Source organism: Poromitra crassiceps (assembly GCF_964638095.1).
Source record: "Poromitra crassiceps genome assembly, chromosome: 9".
Classification (NCBI taxonomy): domain Eukaryota; kingdom Metazoa; phylum Chordata; class Actinopteri; order Beryciformes; family Melamphaidae; genus Poromitra; species Poromitra crassiceps.
The window spans coordinates 14,958,249-14,977,101 of NC_139630.1; the positions used below are offsets into that span (position 1 = coordinate 14,958,249).

The window sequence follows — 18,853 nt, forward strand, 5'->3', positions numbered from 1 at the left end:
GGATTGAGACTTTGAATGAACAGCCCGAGAAGGGAAGAATTTAAGTTGGATTTTGAATGGACTAATGAATAAAACAACGCGAGAGCGTTTAAACCTGCTTTTCGTGTCTTGGCTTGCATCAGAGTTACCACAGCACACAGAGCCAAGATGCGGTCATGTTGCAGCTCTCATTCCGAACTAACGTTGCGCATTGACGCAGAAAGCCACTATTACTAAGGTTTTGTCAAACAAATACACTTACCCATCTTCAAATGGGCCCCAATTATTCTCATAATCATCTTTGTACTCTGAATGGAAGCCTCCAATGTCTGAATCCTGTCATCTCAGCTCCTGGAAAACTTCTCTCTCCCCTTCTCCTCTCATACAGTACGTCCTGGTGTCTGCTGTGGCCATGTGGCTGGCTGGGCTGTCTTCACTGATTGACAGCCTGCCTAACCACAGGCAGAACTGGTGGGAAGGTCCTTTAGTAGTTGGGGTGAGAGGGAGAGAAATAGACGGACACACAAATCCACCAATGGCGCATGGAGAGAGGTTGAATACACAATGTTTATGAGCGCTCTGCGGCTCTCTCATTCGCTGTGAGTCACGTGCGATCTTACAAGTCCACAGAGGAGGTTGTGCTGCGTTTGTCAATATGGGAACCAGACACTCTGCTGCCAAGAAACTCATCCTGAAGGAATGGAAGTCCCCCTCTTCACCCTCTTTTCAATTGTGGCTGACGGATATGACCTCTTGTTATACGGATGGAGAGACTTGGGTTACTGAGGACCAACTCACTTGAGACATTTTCTGCTATTTGGGTTTCTAGCTTACCTCACTGGGTGATTCGCCGGGCTGGTTTCTCATGGACCCCCTGTGTGGGATCATGGGAACAATACCTGTTACAAGCATTTAAGCACCTCATGCGACTGGTAGCGCGACGCAATACTGAATGTCAATAATATATGTTTTTTTCCTTTCATTTTTTCCCTCTGTCTGAGCCTATTTGTTTGTCTTGTTCGTGTGTTGTTCAAAGAAGTTGAAAATAAAATATGGGGGGGGGGGGGTGAACCATTTCTCTGCACCGTAGTATGGCAGAGATAGAAACTAATCTCTCGAGACAGACGGCAAGCTCCGTGAAAAGCTATGTTACAGTGCTCGGGGGGGCAGGCTCGCAGGGGGCAGGCTCGCAGAGGGCAGGCTCACATGCTGCGCTTCACCCAATCAAAATGGAGTGGACGTGACCGGTGTGGGCCACACGTGCACTACCGCATCGTGACCCAAGGAGGGATCGTCATTTTCGACAGAACCATAGGGGGCAGTGTGTTGCGAACCGCGATGCGAAGCGATAGACGCGGGTGCGGCCGAATCTGGCCCAAATCTGTTCCACCACTTAGGGGTGTAACCGCCACTCCGTCTGCCGGGCGTTGCCCCACGACAGCAAGTCCGCCCCGAAGTTCAGCCGGCCGGGGGTAAGTGTGCCACTGACGAGGAGAGCAGGCGGCAGTGCGCCCAAAGGTGTATCTCCGCCGCCACTTGGTTCAAGGTTCTCGACCATACACCGCCCTGCTTCTTCAAGTAGGCAATGGTGGCCATGTTGTCCGTGCGAATCAGGACGTGGCAACCATGTATCTGATGCTGGAAGTGACGTAGAGCTAGGCGAACAGCTTCCATCTCTAGCACATTTATGATTGATGTGATTGATGTGATTGAGTTCACATGGTTCAGTTCTCATTTTCAGTTGGTGTATTGCATCCAGCAAATGTCACAGCTTCCATTCTTTCTGTCTTTGCAGTAAAAACACGCTATGGGAAACTAGGGGGCAGTGTTGAACTCGAGCCAGGCTTCTCCTCTGTGACTGGCCCCATCACCAGAATAGAGTGGAAACATGGAAACCTGGTGGCCACGCAGTGGTATGGAACGAAGATAAAGTCCTACAATCAATTCGAAGGTAAATTCAGATTTAAAGCCCCATTATGTCACTCTTTTACCTCAATATAACAGCATTTTAATCATTATGATGGTACAATAAAGATTTCGGGAGAATGGCGGCTCTGTCAATCCCACAGTGCCCGCCAAAGGCCTGTTTCTGCACTGTGAAATTTTGGTGTCTGCGTCCTGGAGCGGCTTGACAGTGTCAAGTTGCCTGGGATTTTTAAGTTAATTTCTTGCACAGCTCCTTCTAATGGGATACTTTTATTGTGAAGTACGTACTGTATAGGAAGTGAAATGTGTTCCGCTTGCCAGCTTGATTAGCGGTGTTATTAGCCACTTGTCTCACTGAAACAAGTTGAGACAAGAACATTTGGGGATATGTGGACCCCCCCCAGCGAACCAGTTATAAACACTGCATAAAGGTAAGTCAAGTCAAGTCAAGTCAAGTTTATTTATATAGCCCTAATTCACAAGCATGTCTCAGAGGGCTTCACAGAAAGTATGTCTAGCTGATTCTAGCTAACACACAGTAACAAGAATATACAGAATAAAGATAACATTTGAACATTTGAAGAAAGCAGGAGAGTGGAGGAGGGAGGGAGAGGGAGGAGGGAGGAGAGGGGGGAGGTGGGGAGAAAATAGGAAATGTGGAGGAGGAGAGAACAGAGGAGGAGAGATGAGGGTGCAGGGGAGGGAGAGCCAGGGTAGGGGTAGGGTCTAGGGTTGGGGGAGGGGAGGGAGTAGGATACGGGCCCGGATTAGGGCGAGGGTGGGGAGAAATGGGAAATGTGGAGGAGGAGAGAACAGAGAAGGAGAGGGTGCAGGGGAGGGAGAGCAGGGGGAATGTGAGAGGGAGGAGAGGGCAGAGAGGAGGAGAGAACAGAGAAGGAGAGGTGGGAGGGCGCAGGGGAAGGAGAGCAGCGGGAATGTGAGAGAGGGGAGAGGACAGAGAGGAGGAGAGAACAGAGAAGGAGAGGTGGAAGGGTACAGGGGAGGTAGAGTAGAGGTAGGGTCTAGGGTGGAGGGAGGGAGTAGGATACGGGCCCGGATTAGGGCGAGGGTGGGGAGAAAATGGGAAATGTGGAGGAGGAGAGAACAGAGAAGGAGAGGTGGGAGGGTGCAGGGGAAGGAGAGCAGGGGGAATGTGAGAGAGGGGGGAGGACAGAGAGTAGAGGTAGGGTCTAGGGTGGAGGGAGGGAGTAGGATACGGGCCCGGATTAGGGCGAGGGTGGGGAGAAAATGGGAAATGTGGAGGAGGAGAGAACAGAGAAGGAGAGGTGGGAGGGTGCAGGGGAAGGAGAGCAGGGGGAATGTGAGAGAGGGGGGAGGACAGAGAGGCAGAGAAGGAGAGGTGGGAGGGTGCAGGGGAAGGAGAGCAGGGGGAATGTGAGAGAAGGGAGAGCAGGAAGTGGCAGGGATTCAGGAAAATAGGGGAGAAGAGGAGAAGGAGCAGAGGGGGGGAGAATGAGGAGAGAGCAGGAGAAGGGAGGGGGGGGCGGTGGGATGTGGGGGAGGAAAGAGCATGGAAAGAGAGGAGAACAAGAAGGGGGAAGAAGGGAAGAAGCGGGGGAAGGGGGAAAGAGAGGGGGGGGGAGAAGATCAGACAACTGACTACTCTAAGCATTAACCAGAGCTAACTGGGACATAGTATCTAGCTAATCTACAGCCTAATCTGGCCTATCCTACCCTGCTCTAGTCTGATTTTAGCCTGAACACTAACAGGTCAGCCTTAGGCTGTAGCTAATCTATCGCCTACCTAAGCTGTTCTAAACCAACCGGCAGCCCTCGACCAGTGATGAAGAGCACCGATGCCCCCCGACCCGGCCCCCGCCCACATAAGGCGTGGGAGGGAAGGCCAGGCCGGGACACAGCGGCACCCCCTCACCCCCAGTGAACGCAAGAAAACCTTTCCACCATATGGTGGCAATCCACACATGGATCGCCACATGGATTGCCCCAGTGACTTGGCTGAGGAGGAACCTTGTGAGGTCGTTGTGCTAGGGGCCAATTGCTGCGGCCCGGGCGGACCCAGCCCCCACGCGACCCGCCCCCCCAGCCCCCAGCCACCAGCATAGTGACTGAGAGCGTGAGAGCAGGCCACGCGGGGGACGGGCCCACCCAGGCCACAGCAGCGGACCCCCATCTGGGGACTCCCCTCCGAGACAGGCCGAGAGATGCCGGGCTAAACCATGCACAGAGTTTCCGATAATGAAACTCTGTGAATGGTTTATTATGGAAATAAAATGTACAAGAGAACAGAAAATTGAAAATGTAAAAAAGAGTCCAACAGAAGGGATATAAAAATGTAATTTTTAAATTATCCTAAGATCAGGGAAGGGAGTTGAAAATCTAAAAAGTAGAGTCCAAAAAGAAATAGAAAATGCAGTCTTTAAGTGTTCGTAGGTTTAGAGAATACTAGATAATTAGCTAGGTGAAAAAAGGGGTAACAAGATTGGGAGTTCCATGAGGATGGTCTGAGGAATCCATGAGTCCGCGTTGGTGACATGGATTAAGAGGAGGGGAGGGGAGGATAGGAGTCGGAGGTGATGATTAAGAGGAGGGGAGGATAGGAGTTGGAGGTGATGATGAGGCGGCGGGGGGGGGGGGGGGGGGGCTGGGGGGGCGCCCCCCCCTTCCCTTAGGCAAGCAGGTGACCAGGATGATGAGGATAGGGGTCGGTGATGGTGATGAGCCCGGGGTGTCAGACAGTAGAAGGAGTAGTGGGTAGATGGCCTAGAGTGACGACAGGTGGCTAGGGCGATGACGGCCGGACCTAGGGCTGCAGCGGTGGGGTGTACGTCAGGCCAATGAAGGACACCTGAGGGGGAGAGAGAGAAGAGAGCGGGGGAATCTGCGCAGAGGTGGAACTAACTCTATAGACAACAATAAAATTAGGTCAAATCAAAATTTATTAGGATTATTTAGGATGACTAATATTATACTGCTAATTCAGGTCTAGGTAGTCTAGGTCTAAGTTTATACTGATACTGCTGGCTTGAGATAGCCCGCTCAGCAGTTCAGGACTAAGTTTATTCACCAGCTATTTGATTTTATATCTGAATACTGGGTCGGCTGATGCCATATTATTAAATTAGGTCAAGTCTAAGTTTATACTGATACTGCTGGCTTGAGATAGCCCGCTCAGCAGTTCAGGACTAAGTTTATTCACCAGCTATTTGATTTTATATCTGAATACTGGGTCGGCTGATGCCATATTATTAAATTAGGTCAAGTCTAAGTTTATACTGATACTGCTGGCTTGAGATAGCCCGCTCAGCAGTTCAGGACTAAGTTTATTCATCAGCTATTTGATTTTATATCCGAGCTACTGGATCGGCTGATGCCATATTATTAAATTAGGTCAAGTCTAAGTTTATATTGATACTGCTGGCTTGTGATAGCCCGCTCAGCAGTTCAGGACTAAGTTTATTCACCAGCTATTTGAATTTATATCTGAGCTATTGGATCGGCTGATGCCATATTATTAAATTAAATTAGGTCAAGTCTAAGTTTATACTGATACTGCTGGCTTGAGATAGCCCGCTCAGCAGTTCAGGACTAAGTTTATTCACCAGCTATTTGATTTTATATCTGAGCTACTGGATCGGCTGATGCCATATTATTAAATTAGGTCCAGTCTAAGTTTATACTGATACTGCTGGCTTATCAGCAAAGTAGAGAGTCCAAGGATAAATAGAATAGCCCAAGCCCCACATAGAAAAACTCAATGGTGCCATGGTTTTTATAGATTTATTTGAAAAAGAAAGTTTAACAAAGTTCACTCTTGACAACTTGTTGCATTCAGTGTGTGTAGGAGGAGAGAGCACTGTAACCTCCAGAAGCTGTTACACATTCAGTGTATGTAGGAGGAGAGAGCACTGTAACCTCCAGATGGTGTGTTACACAGTGTATGTAGGAGGAGAGAGCACTGTAACCTCCAGAAGCTGTTACACATTCAGTGTATATAGGAGGAGAGAGCACTGTAACCTCCAGAAGCTGTTACACATTCAGTGTATATAGGAGGAGAGAGCACTGTAACCTCCAGATGCTGTGTTACACATTCAGTGTATGTAGGAGGAGAGAGCACTGTAACCTCCAGATGCTATGTTACACATTCAGTGTATGTAGGAGGAGAGAGCACTGTAACCTCCAGATGCTATGTTACACATTAAGTGTATGTAGGAGGAGAGAGCACTGTAACCTCCAGATGCTATGTTACACATTCAGTGTGTGTAGGAGGAGAGAGCACTGTAACCTCCAGATGCTATGTTACACATTCAGTGTATGTAGGAGGAGAGAGCACTGTAACCTCCAGATGCTGTGTTACACATTCAGTGTATGTAGGAGGAGAGAGCACTGTAACCTTTAGATGCTGTGTTACACATTCAGTGTGTGTAGGAGGAGAGAGCACTGTGTGGACATTTCCAATGATAAATTGTTATAGAATATAAGTACATATTGATTGTAAAGAAACATAATGTGGATTATGACACTGTCACTACTGACTGACCAGATGTCTGAGATATTAGGGGCGTAAGGGGCTAATAATAGCCTTTGTCATGGAAAGCGTTTGGGTCGCAGAAGGTCAACGTGTTGATGCACTCAGAGGAGTGCACGTGGAGATGACCATGGTCTGAGGATATTGTTTAGATATTATTAGCAGCAGCCAATCAAATACAACACCATGTGTGGAAGCATAGGCTGCTTGAAAAAGGGTATATAAGTCCCTGTGTCACAGCTAATAGCATGAGACACATCTAACCATGGGCAAAGCTATGTAGGGAATTAGCATATTATGGGGCTTAGCTTATTAGCATATCTGAACTAACCATTAGCATATGAGTAAATGCATAACTTGTAAACTGTAAATGATCGAATAAACGTTCAGGTATTTGCAACACTGTCTGACCTTATTTAGGCATAGCATTTAGCCTAATGTAGGAATCCACGACAACTGTAACCTCCAGATGCTATATTACACATTCAGTGTGTGTAGGAGGAGAGAGCACTGTAACCTCCAGATGCTGTGTTACACATTCAGTGTGTGTAGGAGGAGAGAGCACTGTAACCTCCAGATGCTGTGTTACACATTCAGTGTATGTAGGAGGAGAGAGCACTGTAACCTCCAGATGCTGTTACACATTCAGTGTATGTAGGAGAGAGCACTGTAACCTCCAGATGCTGTGTTACACATTCAGTGTATGTAGGAGGAGAGAGCACTGTAACCTCCAGATGCTGTGTTACACATTCAGTGTGTGTAGGAGGAGAGAGCACTGTAACCTCCAGATGCTGTGTTACACATTCAGTGTGTGTAGGAGGAGAGAGCACTGTAACCTCCAGATGCTGTGTTACACATTCAGTGTGTGTAGGAGGAGAGAGCACTGTAACCTCCAGATGCTATGTTACACATTCAGTGTGTGTAGGAGGAGAGAGCACTGTAACCTCCAGATGCTGTGTTACACATTCAGTGTGTGTAGGAGGAGAGAGCACTGTAACCTCCAGATGCTGTTACACATTCAGTGTGTGTAGGAGGAGAGAGCACTGTAACCTTTAGATGCTATGTTACACATTCAGTGTATGTAGGAGGAGAGAGCACTGTAACCTCCAGATGCTGTTACACATTCAGTGTGTAGGAGGAGAGAGCACTGTAACCTCCAAATGCTGTTACACATTCAGTGTATGTAGGAGGAGAGAGCACTGTAACCTCCAGATGCTGTTACACATTCAGTGTGTAGGAGGAGAGAGCACTGTAACCTCCAGATGCTGTTACACATTCAGTGTGTGTAGGAGGAGAGAGCACTGTAACCTCCAGATGCTATGTTACACATTCAGTGTATGTAGGAGGAGAGAGCACTGTAACCTCCAGATGCTATGTTACACATTCAGTGTGTGTAGGAGGAGAGAGCACTGTAACCTCCAGATGCTATATTACACATTCAGTGTGTGTAGGAGGAGAGAGCACTGTAACCTCCAGAAGCTGTTACACATTCAGTGTATGTAGGAGGAGAGAGCACTGTAACCTCCAGATGGTGTGTTACACAGTGTATGTAGGAGGAGAGAGCACTGTAACCTCCAGAAGCTGTTACACATTCAGTGTATATAGGAGGAGAGAGCACTGTAACCTCCAGAAGCTGTTACACATTCAGTGTATATAGGAGGAGAGAGCACTGTAACCTCCAGATGCTATGTTACACATTCAGTGTATGTAGGAGGAGAGAGCACTGTAACCTCCAGATGCTATGTTACACATTCAGTGTATGTAGGAGGAGAGAGCACTGTAACCTTTAGATGCTGTTACACATTCAGTGTGTGTAGGAGGAGAGAGCACTGTAACCTTTAGATGCTATGTTACACATTCAGTGTATGTAGGAGGAGAGAGCACTGTAACCTCCAGATGCTGTTACACATTCAGTGTATGTAGGAGGAGAGAGCACTGTAACCTCCAGATGCTGTTACACATTCAGTGTGTGTAGGAGGAGAGAGCACTGTAACCTCCAGATGCTGTTACACATTCAGTGTGTGTAGGAGGAGAGAGCACTGTAACCTCCAGATGCTGTGTTACACATTCAGTGTGTGTAGGAGGAGAGAGCACTGTAACCTCCAGATGCTGTGTTACACATTCAGTGTGTGTAGGAGGAGAGAGCACTGTAACCTCCAGATGCTGTTACACATTCAGTGTATGTAGGAGGAGAGAGCACTGTAACCTCCAGATGCTGTTACACATTCAGTGTATGTAGGAGGAGAGAGCACTGTAACCTCTAGATGCTATATTACACATTCAGTGTATGTAGGAGGAGAGAGCACTGTAACCTCCAGATGCTGTGTTACACATTCAGTGTATGTAGGAGGAGAGAGCACTGTAACCTCCAGATGCTGTTACACATTCAGTGTATGTAGGAGAGAGCACTGTAACCTCCAGATGCTGTGTTACACATTCAGTGTATGTAGGAGGAGAGAGCACTGTAACCTCCAGATGCTGTGTTACACATTCAGTGTGTGTAGGAGGAGAGAGCACTGTAACCTCCAGATGCTGTGTTACACATTCAGTGTGTGTAGGAGGAGAGAGCACTGTAACCTCCAGATGCTGTGTTACACATTCAGTGTGTGTAGGAGGAGAGAGCACTGTAACCTCCAGATGCTATGTTACACATTCAGTGTGTGTAGGAGGAGAGAGCACTGTAACCTCCAGATGCTGTGTTACACATTCAGTGTGTGTAGGAGGAGAGAGCACTGTAACCTCCAGATGCTGTTACACATTCAGTGTGTGTAGGAGGAGACAGCACTGTAACCTCCAGATGCTATGTTACACATTCAGTGTATGTAGGAGGAGAGAGCACTGTAACCTTTAGATGCTATGTTACACATTCAGTGTATGTAGGAGGAGAGAGCACTGTAACCTCCAGATGCTGTTACACATTCAGTGTGTAGGAGGAGAGAGCACTGTAACCTCCAGATGCTGTTACACATTCAGTGTATGTAGGAGGAGAGAGCACTGTAACCTCCAGATGCTATGTTACACATTCAGTGTATGTAGGAGGAGAGAGCACTGTAACCTCCAGATGCTATGTTACACATTCAGTGTGTGTAGGAGGAGAGAGCACTGTAACCTCCAGATGCTATGTTACACATTCAGTGTATGTAGGAGGAGAGAGCACTGTAACCTCCAGATGCTATGTTACACATTCAGTGTATGTAGGAGGAGAGAGCACTGTAACCTTTAGATGCTGTTACACATTCAGTGTGTGTAGGAGGAGAGAGCACTGTAACCTTTAGATGCTATGTTACACATTCAGTGTATGTAGGAGGAGAGAGCACTGTAACCTCCAGATGCTGTTACACATTCAGTGTATGTAGGAGGAGAGAGCACTGTAACCTCCAGATGCTGTTACACATTCAGTGTGTGTAGGAGGAGAGAGCACTGTAACCTCCAGATGCTGTTACACATTCAGTGTGTGTAGGAGGAGAGAGCACTGTAACCTCCAGATGCTGTGTTACACATTCAGTGTGTGTAGGAGGAGAGAGCACTGTAACCTCCAGATGCTGTGTTACACATTCAGTGTGTGTAGGAGGAGAGAGCACTGTAACCTCCAGATGCTGTTACACATTCAGTGTATGTAGGAGGAGAGAGCACTGTAACCTCTAGATGCTATATTACACATTCAGTGTATGTAGGAGGAGAGAGCACTGTAACCTCTAGATCAGTGGTTCCCAACCTTTTCCAACTCAGGGCCCACTTTTATGTCTCAAAAATGTTCGCGGCCCACCTCCGACCCCATAAATACAAAGGCCATATAATGCGTTCTCAGAGCACTTTTTTATTGAAAATTGAACATAAAGGACTGAACTGAATACAGGAGAAACATGTTAGAAGCTCCACAGTCACTAACACAGCACCTGTAACATGTTGCAACACCTTCAGTATTACAGTTTTCAAGGAGCTGTCCACACACACACACATACACACACACGCACACACACACACACACACACACACACACACAGACACACACACACACACACACACACACACACACACACACACCAATCATTCAAGGAGCTGTCCATCAGCACCACACAGATGTCAGAAATGACAAGCAAGGGGCTGTCTGTAACAGGCTAATTAACAAATGATTAATAAATAACGGTATCCTTCAACAATGGAAAAATGCATTCTCATAACAATTTGACATCCAATATCAGATCCAAACAAAATCCAAATATCAGAAGAAAGCCCATTAAATCGATAGGGTTACAAATAAACACAAACCCAATATAAAGATGATGTAAAGATGAAACTTCAATTCAAGCAAAAGCAATAACATCAAAGAAACAAAAATCATACTTTTTCAAGTATGATTTTTCAAAATCTTTCAAAAAAAAAATTGGGAAAAAAAAAACGATTTTTTTTTTTTCAAAAATCATACTTTTTTGGAAATGATTTGGCGGCCCACTTGCAATACCTTCGCGGCCCACAGGTTGGGAATCACTGCTCTAGATGCTATATTACACATTCAGTGTATGTAGGAGGAGAGAGCACTGTAACCTCTAGATGCTGTTACACATTCAGTGTATGTAGGAGGAGAGAGCACTGTAACCTCCAGATGCTATGTTACACATTCAGTGTGTGTAGGAGGAGAGAGCACTGTAACCTCCAGATGCTGTGTTACACATTCAGTGTGTGTAGGAGGAGAGAGCACTGTAACCTCCAGATGCTGTGTTACACATTCAGTGTATGTAGGAGGAGAGAGCACTGTAACCTCCAGATGCTGTTACACATTCAGTGTATGTAGGAGGAGAGAGCACTGTAACCTCCAGATGCTATATTACACATTCAGTGTATGTAGGAGGAGAGAGCACTGTAACCTCCAGATGCTATGTTACACATTCCGTGTGTGTAGGAGGAGAGAGCACTGTAACCTTTAGATGCTGTTACACATTCAGTGTGTGTAGGAGGAGAGAGCACTGTAACCTCCAGATGCTATGTTACACATTCAGTCTGTAGGAGGAGAGAGCACTGTAACCTCCAGATGCTGTGTTACACATTCAGTGTATGTAGGAGGAGAGAGCACTGTAACCTCCAGATGCTGTGTTACACATTCAGTGTGTGTAGGAGGAGAGAGCACTGTAACCTTTAGATGCTGTTACACATTCAGTGTATGTAGGAGGAGAGAGCACTGTAACCTCCAGATGCTGTTACACATTCAGTGTATGTAGGAGGAGAGAGCACTGTAACCTTTAGATGCTGTTACACATTCAGTGTATGTAGGAGGAGAGAGCACTGTAACCTCTAGATGCTGTTACACATTCAGTGTATGTAGGAGGAGAGAGCACTGTAACCTCTAGATGCTGTTACACATTCAGTGTGTGTAGGAGGAGAGAGCACTGTAACCTCCAGATGCTGTGTTACACATTCAGTGTATGTAGGAGGAGAGAGCACTGTAACCTCTAGATGCTGTTACACATTCAGTGTATGTAGGAGGAGAGAGCACTGTAACCTCTAGATGCTGTTACACATTCAGTGTGTGTAGGAGGAGAGAGCACTGTAACCTCCAGATGCTGTGTTACACATTCAGTGTATGTAGGAGGAGAGAGCACTGTAACCTCTAGATGCTGTTACACATTCAGTGTGTGTAGGAGGAGAGAGCACTGTAACCTCCAGATGCTGTTACACATTCAGTGTGTAGGAGGAGAGAGCACTGTAACCTCCAGATGCTGTGTTACACATTCAGTGTGTGTAGGAGGAGAGAGCACTGTAACCTCCAGATGCTGTTACACATTCAGTGTGTGTAGGAGGAGAGAGCACTGTAACCTCCAGATGCTGTTACACATTCAGTGTATGTAGGAGGAGAGAGCACTGTAACCTCCAGATGCTATGTTACACATTCAGTGTATGTAGGAGGAGAGAGCACTGTAACCTCCAGATGCTATGTTACACATTCAGTGTATGTAGGAGGAGAGAGCACTGTAACCTCCAGATGCTATGTTACACATTCAGTGTGTGTAGGAGGAGAGAGCACTGTAACCTCCAGATGCTATATTACACATTCAGTGTATGTAGGAGGAGAGAGCACTGTAACCTCCAGATGCTATGTTACACATTCAGTGTGTGTAGGAGGAGAGAGCACTGTAACCTCCAGATGCTATATTACACATTCAGTGTGTGTAGGAGGAGAGAGCACTGTAACCTCCAGATGCTATATTACACATTCAGTGTATGTAGGAGGAGAGAGCACTGTAACCTCCAGATGCTGTTACACATTCAGTGTGTGTAGGAGGAGAGAGCACTGTAACTAGAGATGCAGCGGTATGAGTTTTTGACGGTATGATAACCTTGGACAAAAATACCACGGTTTCACGGTATCACGGTATCGCGGACCTTTATGTGTTATTGTGAAATCTGGCAACAAAAAAATAGCCTAAATTTTTTTTTTGTTATTGAAATATTTATTTCATTTAATTAACGTATGTAAAACTAAAACACACATGCTTATCTTTTGTCAAATCGGATTGGACACTGGACATAAATGTTTCAATGTTAATGTGCACACACACACACACACACACACACACACACTTTTATTTGTATCCAAAAGTACTGTAGGGCAAATATTAGAGATCCAGATATTTTGGAAGAAAGTAGCAGTGCAGACACTGGATGCATGTGCTGTAAGCACAGGAGAAATAGTGTAGCGCATTGCTAGCTTATAATGGATCCAAGCAGACATAATGTAAACACACACACACACTTCTGCCTCTCTGTGCGTCACACACACACACACACACACACACACACCTCTGCCTCTTATTTAATGACTGTTGTTACTTCTCTTCAGTGCAATACGCCGGCATAAGACGTTCGCTCAGTCAACTAACGTTATCGTTAGTTAGACCAAAGACAGCTGAGTGCTAATTAGCCATGTTATGTTATCGATAACGTTAGCCTATGACAGTGTTTATTTTACGTTCATCCTCCTGCCGGTGGAAATGGTTTATGTCCGACACGATGTATGATGACGCAAGACGTTTAACGTACCTTGAATTTGGCAAATAAGGAAGGACGGGTGTTGTTCCTGCAGATGTGCTGATTCATGTTTGAGGTATTTCCCCCTCTAATCCTCCCTGGCCGTCCCTGCTTTTACCAAAAATATTCCCACACACCGCGGAGTTTGTCTTTTTCGACGGGGCCGCGGCCCACCGCCCGGGGGAACGTTCTGGGGATTCTCCTTCAGCAGCCATTATCACGTTGAATTACAATAGGCTACGCACGGGAGTAAACGATTGACTTGATGACTTCTTGACGATCACAGCTACACTGATTGCTGAGACTGGGCAGCTGGGGGGAGGGGCCGCGTAACTGCACCCTGTCTGGGCACTTTCTCTCTCAGGGGGAAACAGGTGATACCGTGGGGAAGGTATGACGGCAAAACTTAGTGGTTTTGATACCGTGACTTTTTGAAACCGAGGTATACCTTCAAACCGGAAACCGCTGCATCCCTAACTGTAACCTCCAGATGCTGTTACACATTCAGTGTATGTAGGAGGAGAGAGCACTGTAACCTCCAGATGCTGTTACACATTCAGTGTATGTAGGAGGAGAGAGCACTGTAACCTCCAGATGCTGTGTTACACATTCAGTGTATGTAGGAGGAGAGAGCACTGTAACCTCCAGATGCTGTGTTACACATTCAGTGTGTGTAGGAGGAGAGAGCACTGTAACCTCCAGATGCTGTGTTACACATTCAGTGTGTAGGAGGAGAGAGCACTGTAACCTCCAGATGCTGTGTTACACATTCAGTGTATGTAGGAGGAGAGAGCACTGTAACCTTTAGATGCTGTGTTACACATTCAGTGTATGTAGGAGGAGAGAGCACTGTAACCTCCAGATGCTGTTACACATTCAGTGTATGTAGGAGGAGAGAGCACTGTAACCTCCAGATGCTGTGTTACACATTCAGTGTGTGTAGGAGGAGAGAGCACTGTAACCTCCAGATGCTGTTACACATTCAGTGTGTGTAGGAGGAGAGAGCACTGTAACCTCCAGATGCTGTGTTACACATTCAGTGTGTGTAGGAGGAGAGAGCACTGTAACATCCAGATGCTGTGTTACACATTCAGTGTATGTAGGAGGAGAGAGCACTGTAACCTCCAGATGCTATATTACACATTCAGTGTATGTAGGAGGAGAGAGCACTGTAACCTCCAGATGCTATGTTACACATTCAGTGTGTGTAGGAGGAGAGAGCACTGTAACCTCCAGATGCTGTGTTACACATTCAGTGTATGTAGGAGGAGAGAGCACTGTAACCTCCAGATGCTGTTACACATTCAGTGTATGTAGGAGGAGAGAGCACTGTAACCTCCAGATGCTGTGTTACACATTCAGTGTGTGTAGGAGGAGAGAGCACTGTAACCTCCAGATGCTGTTACACATTCAGTGTATGTAGGAGGAGAGAGCACTGTAACCTCCAGATGCTGTGTTACACAGAACCATCTGGGAAGTCGTGCTTTGAAACTCGTTGGAAAAGGGCAGGCATTTTCAAAAGTACCTGGCAGATGATTGGGTGAACAATCTGTCCATCATCATCGATCACAGCTGTGAGGAAGCCTGACCGGAGAGGCATGGATGGATGGATTGATGGATTGATTGTTTGATTCAACTCCCATGCACTCCAGGTGCCCAACTCCCATAGGTTTACAAGACACATACAACAATAAAACATTGCAACAATGGAACATTTAAAATAACACAAGTCACAAGTCAGCAATAGACAAGACAGCAATATAGAACAATACATCGGTTTCTAAACAAAAGGTTATGTCTTTGCTCCCATGCTTGACAAATAAAATTTGCTGTGAGGAAGGTTCCTTTTTTGAACACAGCTCAAGTCAAGTCAAACTCGTCCAACTACAACTAAAAAGAAAAATCAACATAAATAGACATTTTACTAAAGAGCACGTCCCTTGCGTCATCATAAGCAGTACAATAGAACAAGAAATTAACCTCATTTTCAGTTTCATGTAATTCACATAGTAAACAGTCTTATCGTCTTCAGGGGTAGCATGAAACCTACCAGAAAGGGTTCCCGGGGGTAACTGAGCACACAGATCTTTTTTCTTCTGTTCAAATCAAACTTCACATAGGGTTCATCACAGTAATTGTCTTTTATGAGAAGATAGGTCCTTAGTTTTGGTTTATGCCATAAGTCTACAGACCATTTAGCTTTGTACGAAATAAACATATTACTCATAGTCTCCGGTATGTCATAAAATAACCTGTTATAAAAGATAAATAACAAATTGTTCGAATCACGAAGGGATTTCACTTCATTTGCCCAGGGGTGTCCATGGGCGATGTCCCAATTAAATATCTTTTTAGTGAGTCTCTGATCAGACATTCTCACCAATCTATTCCAAAGTAGCAGCATTTGACCTTTGTGTCTGATGCTTGGGGGTTCCCATCCCATATCACCACTAATGACCAAAACTGGAGTGAGTTCATGAACTCCCAGAAAATAGCATATGGCTCTTTGATGCACGCTGTTACAGCTTGGGTGTTCACGGAAACCCCAAACACCAGAAGCATAATCCGACACAGGACAGACACATGAGTTATACAGTTGTGTGTACGGTAAGTATGAAAACCCACAATGTTTAACTTTGTTCAATACAGAACCCAATGCCTGGGGATTGAGGTTAGGATATTGATTCCCTCATTAAAGCAGCTACGAGCAACTTTTTCGATTGTTATTAAACAGTATAAATTTAATATCAATGCATCACATCTTACCTCTAATAGTCGACGAGACCAACGCAGAGTAGTCTCGCTTGAACCCCGAGTGAATCGGCCAGTGTAGTCTGTCTGTGGCCAGGGAAGATCAGGAAGTGAAATGAAACGGTTTGCAGCAGCCACTTCGGCCATAACCACAAAATAACTTCCAAAAAACCTGTTAGAATATAACGAGAGATGTTCGCGAGAGTATGCGTGGCGTTCACATTGTTTGCTATGTTGCTAGGCAGCGCGAACGGGGTAGGCAGGCAGCTGCGTTTCACTTCCGAGTTTCACTTCCGCGTTTCACTTCCGGGTAGCCGGGCCGGCGGTAAGGCGAGAGAGAGAGAGAGCCCCCTGTTGACGCGAGTTTAGACAGACACAGACTTAATAATCATATAAGGGAGCAATCTCCGATTCACACGGCTTAGGTCTCAGCTACTATTATAGGTAAGATGTGATGCATCAATATTGTAATTATACTGTTTAATAACAATCGAAAAAGTTGCTCGTAGCTGCTTTAAAGGGCATATGCTCGTCCAGCGTCAAGCCAAGTTATTTATAGTGATTATAATGATATAGGCCAATTGGCCTTAGGTGTCACACATTTTTTGGAGCCTACAAATAAATAACAATTTTCCATTACCCCCCTCGTCCAGCAGCTGGATCGTAAGGTGGATTTTGTGATTTTTTTTTTCTGTGGAAAAAAAAGTTTTGGGAGTTCAGGGCTGAAACTTTCCAAATCATGTTTTTTTGATTTATCATGGTAATTCACCCTTCCGCCATGCTAAAAAAGTGTTCCTGGCACAAAGTAAGTGCTATAATCACGTTAACCCCCCTCGGATCCAGCAGCCGGCGTATTAAAACCATTAAAACCACTTTTTTGAGACCTCCAGGAAATTTTTACAAAATTAATCTATTTTATTTTTTTCAGCGGGCATCCTGGACCAAACACCTTTAAATTTGACCTTAATATCTAACCTTGGAGTTGGTTGAACATTTGGTGGAGTTACAACCATTCAAAATCCATTGCATATTTTTCCCATTGATTTCAATGTTAATTTAGCAAAAAAACAAAAAAAATTTTTTGACTCCCACGTACTTTCCCCAAAAATAATTATTTTTCTGATCTTACACCTCTCAGCTAGAGTCAATACATCAAATTTGTAGCTTCTATTGTGTTTGGCCCCACCCCTGTATTTGATCAGTGCTGGCATAGCAGCCAATTGCATGCAGTTTAACATTAAATACACAGTACAGTGGTCGTCCTAGCAACATGTCACATGACCTGAGAACCCGGATTTTCCAGTGCAAACTACTGATTTGAAGCCTTTAGACCAAGATTGATGGATCAATGAAGCTATCTTATGTTTTTTGTGAAAATTAGCTGGCAGTCGAAAATGAGCAGTTTCATGATTTTTTATGAAACTCACCTTCATTGACAATACGTCCGTATCTCCGCGCTCGTTCGTCGTAGCGACTCGCCGATAGCATTTCTGGAATCGCCGTCGAAAATTGACCATAGATCTCTAACATCGTCGTGTTTTGTGGTTGTAGCAGCTTTCTATCGCTCCCGGTTTGAGGTGCGCTCAAAGCACCGATGCACAGTAAATCCAAAGCCGTGAAACGAGGCTCTTTCTCGGGTATGTTGCTGGACGCCTCGGTGCGGAGGTCTGTCTGGATGTACGCCTCTCTCTGCGTCCCCCTGCTGCTCTGAGAGCAGGTCACCACAGGCCAGTCACCCGGATGGCAAAGATCGCTCATGAACAACATCCGGGTCGTCTCCAAGATACATCCTGTGGACTTCCGTGTCACAGAACCGGCGCGTATCGTCGTTTATCGATCAATATCTGGCAAGCAGCCAGATAGGCAAAAAATATGGATGGATAATAAGGATTGCAATTCAAATAAGTAAGAAAATAATTCCTCCGCGAAAAATGTGAGAAATCACAGGCTAAAATAATCCCACAGGGGGATATCCAGGTGGCATTGATGGGAAAGCAAAAAAATCATATTTTGTCTTTTCTACTGTAAATTTAATTGTACAGTAAGTACAGTAAACTGGCATTTGAGGGGTTAAAATTCTGAGTAAGCATGAAATGTTGATATGAGGTATGAGGGATGAAGTTACCAATGGATAAGAATCAATAAAAAAATCATAATAATAATTATAATAATTATTATGAATATAACAAATAACTATTGACTATCAATATCCAGCTGCTGGATGAGGGAGTGCAACAGGCAAAAAATATAAGGAGGGTACAAGGGAGAAAAATAAAACAAACTCTCTCGCGCTCGATTCCCAGGCTCGGCCGCTGCGTCGGCCCGCTAGCTCGGCCGCAGCATCGCCTCGCCCGCCCTGCAGCTCGACGAGCTGGCCCTGCAGCTCGCATACGCAGCTCAGAAACAAAACGGTAACGTGACTGACTTGACTGGCAGCTTCTCTGCCTGTCCGTCCGTGTTGGCATTAATCCATGTGAAAATATAACACATCCTGCTCTGCGCCTCTGCGATGCGTTCTCCTATCACCTAGGTGTTTATACTTTTTATGAGCGACAGCGTCCAAAATCAGCGTCAAGCGAGTCTGGAAAGGTCGTCACGTTCAGTGATGCCCTGTTGGGCTATGTAAAATCGCTGGACTCTAAACTGCCCTTAAGACACATACAGTGT

The 18,853-nt window shown here is 45.6% G+C and overlaps 1 protein-coding gene across 1 annotated transcript in view; it reads left to right on the plus strand.

Annotated features, from left to right (window-relative positions):
* LOC310782184 (NACHT, LRR and PYD domains-containing protein 3-like) overlaps positions 1-18,853 on the plus strand; it is a gene marked incomplete at its 3' end in the record, with an annotated part of 174,355 nt that overhangs the window by 50,605 nt on the left and 104,897 nt on the right. The window contains exon 5 of the mRNA XM_083642870.1: positions 1,775-1,930. Within this exon, the coding sequence (XP_083498996.1) occupies positions 1,775-1,930 (156 nt within the window). The remainder of the gene's footprint in view (positions 1-1,774; positions 1,931-18,853) is intronic.